The sequence below is a fragment of the Aplysia californica genome, unplaced genomic scaffold, assembly GCF_000002075.1.
Source record: "Aplysia californica isolate F4 #8 unplaced genomic scaffold, AplCal3.0 scaffold01161, whole genome shotgun sequence".
Taxonomy (NCBI): Eukaryota; Metazoa; Mollusca; class Gastropoda; order Aplysiida; family Aplysiidae; genus Aplysia; species Aplysia californica.
In genome coordinates this window covers 9,829-22,476 of record NW_004798431.1, presented here as the reverse complement: position 1 = coordinate 22,476, position 12,648 = coordinate 9,829, and the positions used below count along the sequence as shown (strand labels likewise).

At 38.4% G+C, this 12,648-nt stretch overlaps 1 protein-coding gene across 3 annotated transcripts in view; it reads left to right on the top strand.

The window, feature by feature from the left end:
• The window catches only part of LOC101849580, a 12,967-nt gene extending 3,367 nt beyond the window's left edge, over nucleotides 1-9,600 (top strand). For 2 of the 3 annotated variants that reach the window (XM_013090164.2, XM_013090165.2), the window contains exons 4-5: nucleotides 425-1,669; nucleotides 7,549-9,600. In XM_013090164.2, coding sequence (XP_012945618.1) covers nucleotides 425-1,669; nucleotides 7,549-7,679 — 1,376 coding nt within the window. In that variant the 3' untranslated portion in view covers nucleotides 7,680-9,600. Of the gene's footprint in view, nucleotides 1-424; nucleotides 2,549-7,548 lie in introns of those variants that run through there. The other variant, XM_005111991.3, reaches the window with a different exon arrangement.
• The last annotated feature ends 3,048 nt before the right edge of the window (nucleotides 9,601-12,648 follow it).

Genomic DNA, 12,648 nt, shown 5'->3' with positions numbered 1-12,648 from the left:
AGAGAGAGAGAGAGAGAGAGAGAGAGAGAGAGCTCTGTGGTGTGCTGATAAAGCCTAATGGCTAGCTACACGCACGCGTAATGTGTCATGCGCAGGCCATGGGAAACTACCCATGAATAAATACAGCTGGATTAGTCCACAAATGCTTACTTCCCTTGCATTTCTAATTTTACTATACATGTAGTATTCAGGACTTTTTCTCCAGTCCCTCCATTCCTGTTACTGTTATATATATCAAGTTTCCACTGCATTTGAAAGAATTGTATTTTGAATGGGCCAGTATGCATGAAATTGATTTAAATCTTTTTACTGTGCAGGGCCTTGAGGAAACAGAGTGGGCGCTGTAGAAGTGATCTTTATTATTATCTTTATTATATATATGAAAGTTGTGAATTCTGATGCTTTTTTTTTGGTGTCATTACAGGTGATTCTTGTGAGCTGGAGATACTTCCTATAGCAAGCAAAGATGTCAATGAGGAGGAGTTTGAGCACTTCAGTTTAGACAGATTCAGCAGGTGCCCGAAGAAATCGGAGCATGACCACTTCATACCAGTTTGCGAAGTTGGCGTAGAACATCTTCCAGTATCTGCTAGATGTTCAGGAATTTTGAAACTGATCAAACATGTGTCAAAGATCACGGTCAGGCTGACCATTTGCTACACAGCGGAGGACAGACCCAAACAGTTCCGATGTGGTGGGATAAAATGTGGGTCATATTTACGGTGTGGCACTGGCCATGTAGATACTGAACATGGATCTGTTAATGAAGTAGCCGACTATACAGCTGGGATGAATTTTGTAATCCGGACAGCTGCTCATGTAGTTTTCAATGACAAAGAAGCTGAAAAGACTACAATCGACTTTTTCTATGATAATGATTCTGATCGTTCACATGTTATACGAGCAAAGGGAGTTAGGGTGCTGAGGGTGAACACAGTCAGAGATTTTTGCGAATTTCTCTGCAAAGTTGAGAACAAACATGATGGGGCCAAGGTGATGGAAAGACTGAGTAAAACAGAAACAGAGTATTACAACAGCTCATGGCCTTCACCTCTGAACCTGGCAATTTGTGTATCCCACCCGCATGGAACAGCCCAGAAAGTTTCCTTTGGTACTATCAAGTCAAGTGAAGAGGAAACTTCTGATCAGGACACTGAAATATTGAAGATACTTGTTCACAGATGTAGTGTGCTCAAGATTGATGTGAAGAAGGTGTTCTTTTTCTACTTCAGTGAGGTCATCATTGCGGCTTACTGTTTACGTATGCTTGCTTCATTACGACCTCATCGCAAGGCAACTCTCCTCTCCCATTTAGAAAGCAAAGGGTTAATTCTCAGACCAACGGAGGAAGAAATGCAGCTAATTAAGCGAGAGTATCTGCAAGAGAGGTTCCGTCGCATGGCACAGATGGAAGACATTTTTAGCCAGAGATACGGCTCTCAGAACATAAGCCCTGAGTACAAGAAGGCACTAGTGCTGGAGATTCTTGATGAAATCGTTTGTGAGTATGCCTCAACGTTGAGTGTTCCTGATGGATTTTTGGACAGATACAAAACAACATTTAAAGAAATTGGTTCCAAAAACGTGGAGATAATGTTTGGAAAACAGTTTCAGGAGAATGACTCTTCATTCGTGCAGTCGTTGACCTACTCCGTGCCGACTTGTCCAGGAAGCTCAGGAGCACCAGTTTGGGCAATTGTCTTCTGTAATCCCGGACAAAAACTTTTTATGGTGAGTCACTCCAAAGGAGGTGGAAGTCTCGGCAATAGAGGTGGATTTGGAGTTTCTCTTTCATTATAGCAGCAAGGATCCTTTTTATAAAAATCGATGGCTGAGTTCAAGAAACTCATATTCCATATTTTTCTAAAATTGACTTTTTTTTTTTGCTTTCCCATTTCCGTTGGTCTTTTTCTCTATCACATACATTTGTCAGTGTGAGGATCGGACTGTAAAGAAGTTATTTACAGTCTGATGTTCTCGTCAAAAAGATAATATGCAACAGAGAAAGATCTGCAGCCACGGGAAAGCAAAAAAAGTAAAGGTAAAAGTGAATTTGAGAAAAATGTGGCGTACAAGTTTTAAAAAAAACTGAACCCTCCAAATATTTGTATGGACCAGGGACTGTGGAGTCTTTAGAATTTGTTGGGATCTGAACGATATATATATATATATATATATATGTCTTCTCATTCAATGTTCAACATTTGTTATGCCAGTTATGGTGACTTAAGGGCTAGATCTAGCTTTTATTTTGCTCACTCTTGAGGTTCCACCAGCCTTCTGCTCCCTACATCATGAGATCCTTTTTGGTCCTTTTTATCTGGTGCCCTCAACTAGCCTTCTGTGCTCATCGTGGTGTCTTCAGTTTCACACTGCTTGATATATACCAGGTTTGTCTTTGTGTTAAGATTTATTTGTTTTACTTGTTCTGAAATAAAACCTGTGTGGTAGGGGTGATTCTATTAGAAGTCAAAGGCGACTTTTTGTGAGTCCCCGCTTGCTTCCCATAGTATACTCATGGAATAAATAAAGACAAAATGGAAGTAGATCTTGCTTGTTAGTCTTTCTTGGTTGTCTTTCTCTTATTCGTAGTACTCATGAGTCATATGTTCATGTGATGTGCATTTGTCTTTGACCGTTTTGTGATAGTATGAGCATTCTATAATTTCAGATACCCTAAGTCCATACATATGTGTGCGCATGAAACATTTTGATCGCACACACACGCACACTCACACACAGACACACAAACACACACACAAAACACACACACACATACACACCCACACTCTTTCTCTCTATCTCCCTTCTTCTCCCTCATTGCACTCAACATTCACTTAATATACTCCACTTCCTTAGAACTCTACTTCTCTCTTGTCACCCTCTCATTTTATATTTTATTTCCCTTATCCCTCTATGTTTGTCCGTCTCTCAAACACAGCCCCCCCCCCCTTTTCGCCCCACCCCATTATACACCATACTCCATACAACCTCTCCTCCTAAGAGAAGTGAGGGGGCTCTGTGGCCTAGAGGTTAAGATGTTCGCCTCTCATTCAATAGGTCCCGAGTTCGAATCTGTCAAGAGACGGACATTTTTGTTCTCTAACATTGTCTTCTTTCTCCTCCTTTCCTGCTCTAGTACATTTGTAATGTTCTGTCGTCTGCTCTCGTCTCCACTTCTGCGTCCACCCCATTACTTCCGTATTGCTCCCTCCTCTGGGCTCGACAGTCTTTCTACTGCTTCTCCTTGGCTCCAATTCTTACTCGCTGTCTTTCAGCTACGCCCCTGATCAAATGGTAGGTAAGGTCTACTCCTTGCTCTCTCGGACTAGGGCGAAAAATCTCGGGGGTCCCATGTAATATGATGTAAGTTGCCCACGTCAAAAGTTAACAAGGCAAAATTCAAAATTTCCTTCCAACTGGTTAAATTATGTTTGGTGTGTCCCGCGTCCTCATTATGACCTTATGCAGTCGCGTGCGCCGTAAAACACTTACAAAAAACCCCAAACAAAACAAAAGAATGAAAAAAAAACCAGAAAAGAAAAGAAAAAAAAAAAAAGAAAAGAAAAAAGGAAAAAAAAAGAAAGAAAAAAGAAAAAAAGAAGAGAAATCGAGTTTGCGCGAAGGGCTTGTCTACACAACTCAAGGAGATTAAAAGTAGTTCTAAGTTCCTTGACACAACTACACAAGTCGTGGGGATGAGGGTACAAAGGGGGGCCACTGCTCACTGCTCGCCCATGATCGGGAATTCCCAGTGTTACGTGTTTTTATTCGACATCATGGCGGAAAGTAATCCTAGAACGAGAACCCAAGGCTGAGGTCTTGGATACAACTCAAAACCAATACTATTACGTGTATTATTGTTAGATTGGGCCTAGATCTAGATCTATGGCTATGTTTTATTAACTTTCTCTCTTGACTAGCTTTGCTGAGTTGGACCCAAGTGCAATTTAACATGTTAATTAGCCTTTCGTGCGTTGGATTGGAAGGTTGTAGTTGTAGATCTATGATGTAGATCTAGATCTAGAATCTAGATCTAGATCTATGACTTTAAACACCAAACAAAGAATACATTTCTAGATCTAGATCTAGAATCTAGTTTTTGTTTGGAATAGACTATGAAACATTGAAATTTTGAAACCAGATGTTGAATTTTGCCATTTGTTTCTAACCTCATCAGCGTTTTCACAGACAGGCTTCTATTAAATCTTATAATGCGTTGACAAATCTTTGACAGCAGGCGTCAGTGGTGTTACACAAAATTATATCACAATACATTAATTTTGTTTTGAAATAGAAAGTAGGTAGACTGGTAGGCTACACTACATGCATATATATATATAGAATCTATATGATGGTTCCAGATCTTTGTGAGAAACACGTTGCTTGGACTTGGACTTATAATTGGCCATATAGAAATCTATATCATGTTCAGAGAATGTTGACCTAGATCTATATATGTTTTGATTTGCTATCCATTTTATAGTTCAGAAGTTTTCTTATAACATATTAATACCAACAGCCTCACCATAGCATCATTTGCCTAAGCTATGGCGTTCTATCTCTTGATCTTTTTGATCGAAACAGCTTGGTTTTGACGCTGCTTTTTTGGTGCAGTACTCCGACAATAGGAAGAGTCGTTTTTAAACATCTCATGTCTGATAAGAGTATTACATGTGCTATACAATATCAGACAGAGTTGAAAGGCGCACGTCCTAGGCCTTCTCAGGAACTAAGACTAAGAAAGCCTAGCGCACGCCTTATTAAAAAATCCTATTAAATTCTGCATGTGTTATGTCAGGAGCTTCAGGATAATAATAGGCTGCAGTGCTAGTGTTAACAACAAAAATTGGTATCTCTAGCTTTGATAGGATGATTCTATAATCATGGGAGTTGTCATAGAGGTAAATATAATGGCAAATTGTGAGAGGGCCAGATAAAAATATATTACTTTCACTTTCTTTATTCTACGTTTGAGATGTAGGCTAGATCTAGCGTCTGTCAGAAAGTCTTGAGATATTCATTGAGATAAGCTGAGCTCCTAGTGAATGTGGAGACGGTTGAGGCATCAGCTTTGAGAGAAGGAGGAGGAAGAATCAAGACCGCGTACAAGACCTCTACTGCTTCTACACCATGGGGAATACTGAAAGTCGAGGTACGAATAGGACTGTTCTTTAACCAATAAACATTTATCTCCTTTTTGTTTTGTATTCCTTTTATTATCTCTAACTGCGTAGCTCTTTGAATTTGTCCCACAGTGATTTCCTACCAGAATTTTCAGCAGTCATACGTGCTGTTTTCTATACGCAGGTAAAAGTTTCTTTATTTTGTATGTTGGCAGGTTGCAATTTTTTTGTAAGGTTGGTTTGCACATGTTCAGCTTTCAACTGACAGGACATCTCTGCTCTGAGGACCTAAGGTTCTTTATTTGCCTCTTTGAGATAACATTTTATGTTTGATCTTGCTCGAGATGGGATGAAGGGTTGGAAAAATGTTGGAACAAATGTGAATTATCCACCAACTGTTTTTGAATGGTTAGAGGTATTGTGGAACAGGATAAACAAAACAAAAATTAAAGACCTTCTTTGCTTCTTTGCTGCTTTGCTGCTAGTCCTTTTGGCCATGTACTGTTGTTTGTTGAAAACTCTATATATATTGAATTGAAATTAATTCCATCTTTTTAGACAACAAACATCCCTAGTTCCCTCCAATAAAAACATCAGTCAAAAGTAAAAGACCTAGGCTTCTGATCTGTAACGTAACAAAGAAAGATACCGTCATCTATCAAAATACTTCCATCTTAATCATCTTGTATTATAATTATAAGTATACTTACGTCCTTAGAGCAAGCATCAAAATAAAATTCAGTGTGTATCTAGCGTAAAGATTATTATTGTTTATACTGCTGCTCATTTATTTTATTCATCATGTGATTGTAAGCCTACATGTTTGTGTGTGTGTGTGTGTGTGTGTGTGTGTGTGTGTGTGTGTGTGTGTGTGTGTGTGTGTGTGTGTGTGTGTGTGTGTGTGTGTGTGTGTGTACACGTGGTGAAACACCAAACCAATGTGCCAGGATCTGGACAATAAAGATGTATCTTATCTTATCAATGTCAGTTCATAGGTTATAGAATTTACATTCTTGGCTTTGAGAAGAGGATGCTTTTTGCAGAGATAATTGAGAAAGTGCCTCTTTTCCTGCATAAGTTGAAGGGCATATTCAAAAGTAAATGAAAGGGACTCTTTTTGTCAATCTGCCTCTTGAAAGTTGGAAATTCTGATGATGTGTTTTGCGTGTCATTACAGGTGATTCTTGTGAGATGGAGATACTTCCTATAGCAAGTAAAGATGTCAATGAGGAGGAGTTTGAGCACTTCAGTTTAGACAGATTCAGCAGGTGCCCGAAGAAATGGGAGCATGACCGCTTCATACCAGTTTGCGAAGTTGGCGTAGAACATCTTCCAGTATCTGCCAGATTTCCTGAAGTTTTGGGACTGATCAAACAAATGTCAAAGATCACAGTCAGGCTGACCATTTGCTACACGGCGGAGGACAGACCCAAACAGTTCCGATGTGGTGGGATAAAATGTGGGTCATATTTGCGATGTGGCACTGGCCAAGTGGATATTGAATATGGATCTCATTTTAAGGTAGCTGACTATACAGCTGGGGTGACCTTTGTCATCCGGACAGCAGCTCATGTGGTATTCAATGACAAAGAAGCTGAAAAAACAACAGTTGAGTTTTTCTATGATAATGGTTCTGATCGTTCAAATGTTATAAGAGCAAAGGGAGTTAGGATGCTGAGCATGGACAGAGTCAGAGATTTTTGTGAATTTCTTTGCAAAGTTGAGAACAAGAGTGATGGGGCCAAAGTGATGGAAAGACTGATCAAAACAGATACAGAGTATTATAGCAGCTCAAGGGGTCCACCTCTGAACCTGGCATTTTGTGTATCCCACCCGCATGGAACAGCCCAGAAAGTTTCCTTTGGTACTCTCAAATCAAGTGAAGAGGACACTTCTGATCAGGACACTGAAGTATTGAAGATACTTGTTTACAGATGTAGTGTGCTCAAGATTGATGTGAAGAAGGTGTTCTTTTTCTACTTCAGTGAGGTCATCATTGCGGCTTACTGTTTACGTATGCTTGCTTCATTACGACCTCATCGCAAGGCAACTCTCCTCTCCCATTTAGAAAGTAAAGGGTTAACTCTCAGACCAACGGATGAAGAAATGCAGCTAATTCAGCGAGAATATGTGCAAGAGAAGTCCCGTTGCATGGCACAGATGAAAGAACTTTTTCACAAGAGACACGGCTCTAAGAACTTAAGCCCTGAGTACAAGAAAGCTCTGGAGCTGGAGATAATTGATGAAATCGTTTGTGAGTATGCCTCAACGCTGAGTGTTCCTGATGGATTTTTGGACAGATACAAGAAAACGTTTAAAGAAGTTGCTTCCAAAAATGTGGAGATAATGTTTAACCAAGTATTTCAGGAGGATAACTCTTCATTCGTGCAGTCGTTGACCTACTCCGTGCCGACTTGTCCAGGAAGCTCAGGAGCACCAGTTTGGGCAATTGTCTTTTGTAATCCTGGATACAAACTTTTTATAATGAGTCACTCCGCAGGGGGTGGAAGTCTCGGCAATAGAAGTGGAGCTGGAGTTTGTTATTCATTTTAAGCATCAAGGATCCTTTTTATATAAATGGATGGCTGAGTTCAAGAAACTCGTATACAACCCCCTTTGGTCTAAAATTTAGGGTTTTTTTTGGGGTGGGGGGTGGGGGGAGGGGGTTTGGAGGCCGCAGATCTTCTTTCTCTGTCACATATCTTTTCAATGTGAGGATTGGACTGTAAATAATTTATTTACAGTACGATCATCTCGTCAAAAAGATGACATGTGACGGAGAAAGATCTGCAGCCTATGGAAAGCAAAAAAGTAAATTTTAGAAAAATGTGGCGCACATGTTTTTTAAAACTGAATCATTCAAATAATTGTATGGACCAGGGACTGTGGAGTCTTTTTTTAGAATTTGTTGGGAACAGAACGATATTTTTATGTACGTCTACGAGTTCAATTTTCAGCATTGGAATGATGACTCATGGGCTAGCGGTAATAGATTGACTTTGGTTGTCTATTACAAGCGCACAGCTTATTGAAAATATGGAGGCAGCCATCAAGGGTACGCCAAAACTGAACTTTATTCAGAAGAGTTACACAATAGACAAGAGACCAAAGGGGACACAATCATGACAACTAATAGATTACTACTTAGAAGATTTATGTCCCTCTATTCAGTATGATTATTACACAGATTGATCGTTACTTTATTCAATTAGCTTTTATTTTTCTCACTCTGTATGTAATTACTGCTAAGGTCATATTTGCTTTGAGAATTCGCTCGTCTTCTAGTCCCTACACCATGAGATCCTTTTTTGGTCCTTCTTAAGTGGTGCCTTCAACTGGCCTTCTGTGCTCATGGTGGTTTCAGTGTCACGCTGCCTGGTACTGTATTTGTGTTAAGACTTGTTTTACTTACTTACTTACTTACTCTCTCCGTATACCGTCAGGTACATAAGGCGGAGAGCACTCGACGCCACGCTTGTCTGTCCCTGGCCACGTCCTACAATTTCGGCACATCTAGACTAGGCCGTGGGTGATTGCCTCATCTCTTATTGTGCCTCTATAGCTTCCAGTTGGTTTTCCTCGTTTTCTTTTTCCAGTTGGTTTCCAATACCATGTCTGATGGGGCAATCTTGTCTTCGGCAGTCTTAGAACATGTCTTAGAATATACATCTTCTCTTTTTTATGGTTGTGTTGATATCTTCAATTTCAGCTCTTTCCTACACTTCATTATCTGTAATAAATTTATTTTATTTTGTTAGTAAAATTCTTTGTAGAAATTTTGATTGGAAGCTTTTTAATATCCGTTGAATTTTTTTTCCCCGTATCCCTGAACCCTACGTCAATACAGCCAAAATATTGCTATTATATTTTTAAAATTTCGTCTTCAATGAAATGATCTTTGATTTCCGTATAGTTTTTAATTTTAATTTCTCTAAAGCAACCCATACATTTTAAAGTCTTTGGTGTGTGTCGTCAAGGCAGTCTGCAGTTTTGGATATAATGCTGCCAAGGTAGCCTACTTGAATTTACTAATTTCTGTAAGGGGTTCTCTATAAAGAGTGATGGGCGTAATTTCTGATGATAGTTGTAGTACTTCTGTTTTAGATACATTTATTATAAGGCCAACTTTTTCTGCAGCTTTTGCTATTTCGTTTGTTTTTGATTTCATTTCATGTACTGTGATGTTTAATGGGCAGATGTCACTCGCAAAATCTAAATCTCCTAAATATGTGCAATTTGTCCATCTAATTCCTGTTTCAATGTATTTGCTCTGTCTCATTATAAAATCAATCACAATTCCAAAAAGTACAGGTGATAATAACAATGTCCAACTCAAAATATGAAATGAAACAATGTTGTAGGGATGATTCTATTCGAAGTCGAAGGCGACTTTTGATTATATATATATATATGCGTCCCCCCCGTGCTTCGCATAGTATACTCATGGAATGAATAAAAACAAAATGGAAGTAGATCTGGGTTGTTAATCTGCTGTGTTGTTACTATGTTAGTCTTTCTTATTCGTAGCACTCTTATTTTCCCGTGGATGGTTGGCGAGTGCTCTGGTGTGGTTTGCTCTTTCTTTCCTATCAAACATCTTTTCGTTCTGATCTCTCCTCCTTCTTTTTTATGTATGTTTGTTACTCTCTTGTAACACCTCTAATCTGCGGCACTTATATTACCTTTTTGTGTTGCAAGTGCCGCAAAACTCTTATTCGTAGGTTAGTACTCTTGTATTCATAATGGGAAGTGTATAATATATTGTCTTTGACTGTGTTGTGACAGTATTAGCAGCTGTTTATGTGTTAACGATAATCTAAAGAGCACGTTCACGCGCAAGTATTTTATAAGTATCGGATGGATATGTGAGCATATATATATATGCTGGTGTGCGTATTATGTATGTGTGAATTGTGTGTGCGTGCGCGCGCGCGCGCGCGTGTGTGTTTGTGTGTGTCTGTGTGTGTGTCTGTGTGTGTGTCTGTGTGTGTGTCTGTGTGTATTCAAGTGTGTGTAAGAAAGTGAATAAGTTCAATGAGTGAGATAAAGCGTATTGTATTGCAAAATAATAGGCTTTATGAAATTGATCAGCATTATTAATATATTTTACATATTAGTTGAGGACAAATGTAAAAAAAAAAAAAAAAGAAACAAAGTCTTCTGCTCCAATTAAGTAAAATGTGAGACAGAGTGGTGAAATCAGGCTCTCGTCAAAATAATTAGAATGAAGAAACTGGCATTTTTCCATAAGTTTTTGAATTATTATTTTTATCGAATTTTTTTTTTTGGCTCAACACTTTTCACTCCCATTAAACAACATATTTTTATGTGGATTTTACTGAAAGACGTTGATTAAAGGCACAAAAAATGTAAATTTTCATTTTCCACAGACTCTCCTCAAGCTAAGGAAATAACTAATCTTTGGCGGTCATTTTCTCACTTATTTTACCCCTGGAACCAGGTGATCCTCAACTCCTTCATTCGCAAAATATCTCGACTTGTATTCAAGATAAATGGATATATTTTTTCCTCCAAAGCAAGACAGATGAACAGGCTTTAAGATGATATCAATAACTCTGCTTTCCCAAAAAATTGATGATCGCCTGATTCCTCCACGTCGTGACTCAAATGATATATATCTCCTCCACAAAAAAACAAGATCACCAACGAGGAAGTATTAAGAAGAACCAGACAGAGCCCGGTCAGAGATGAGGTGGGAAGAAGACGTTGGCGATGGATTGGACACACTCTCAGGAAGTCAAGCAGCTGCATAACAAAGGAAAGTGTTAGATTGGAACCCACAGGGTAAAAGATCAAGGGGAAGACCTCGTGGAACCTGGAGAAGAGTCACGGAAATGGATGTACAGAAAAGTGGGAAGACGTGGAGTGACTTCAAGCGACTAGCCCAGGATAGGGAAAGGTGGAGAGTGTTTGTTCGTGGCCTATATCCTGACCCAGGGTGAGAAAGGCAATAATGACAAAAAAAACCGAACCCCTGAACACTCAAAATCAACATTCAGAAATAAAAGAAAACAAACAAGGTTACAACTGCAAAATTCACATTGTTTTATGTAATGTAAAAATACAACACAACGCATACACAGAATCTCTCTAGGTAGGCCTACATTGCAGGCACTCTAAAAAAAAAGAAGTGTTTTGCTATGTCTTCTGAGTCCGTCAGTAGTAAAATTAATCATGAGAGATTGTGAGAGTCGGTCAAACAAACAAGGGAGGCGAATGGGGAAATATTATCAGAAGTACAAGTCACTTTATGACATGTATCGATCAGTGAGTATATGACGTTATCTCCCTTCATTGTCAACACAGACTTAAGAACTTTTGTTTTTCGTTTATATGCACAATTCTATTTTTGTCATGCAATACAATTTCTCATATTATGACATGGATTACCATAAAGGAATGAAAATGGGTGTCTGAATGGAATTTTTTTACTGGTATTTTCACCTCGATTTTCTCCTTTAATATGGGTCTGCTGTCCATGTGATTGAGTTATTCTTATTCTAAAAAAAAAAAGCTTTCCATACATATGCAATATGTCCACTTTTATTGGCCTCTAAAATTGGGGCTGTTGGGGAACTTTCAGGCCTCTGATTTGTGAAAGCTGCCTTAAGCTTAATTAGGCCTACTTAACTAGCATCTTATTAGACATGTATTTTTGATAATTTTAAGGTGTCTATGTATAGTTATATTCATGCGAAAAATATAAGTACATTACATACAATTTATAAATTATATTGCTTTTTGTCTTTTATATTCCCATCTTTGTTGTGTTTTAAATTTGTTGGTGTGTTACATTTTTAAAAATTGTTCTGATGTGTTGTATTTCTATTTTTTTGTGTGTGTTTCTCATAGCGTAATGTAATTTAATTTGATGTTGTTCCTACCCTTTTAAAATGTATATAAATGTGTTATGTTCGAGCGTGTCTCCTCCAAAACCGAATACTGACACTGGCAGGCCCCTTTGTGTGTGATTCCATAATTTACTTGTAATATCCTGTACTTCTGCTAGAATTTCGCACGTTTAGGGTTAACCCGGCATTCTTCAGATAGGTGAACACACGCCCTTATTTGTTGATTTTTGTGGTTGTATAAATATGTGCTGTTCTAATTTTGATTTCATTCTTTTGTGAAACCTATATTTTTGACGTTTTTACACTCTGCGTGGCTACAAATGATATTCTGGATGCTTAAAATGGAGCACAAGAAATTCTGGTGCTATAGATTAAGTTACCTCTTTCAACATATAGGCCTACGTCTTCACAGAGTTGAAAGCTTGAAAATTAATCGCAACTTTTATGGCAACTTTTGCCATTTTTTGTGGCAACTTTTGGCAACTTTTGGACAAAAAAATGACAACAAATGCAGATGCTAGACTTAATGATTGTGCTTATAATTCATGATGCACTTATACATTATAATTATAAGTATACATAAAAGTATAATAAATAGATCTCTCTCTCTCTCTCTCTCTCTCTCTCTCTCTCTCTCTCTCTCTCTCTCT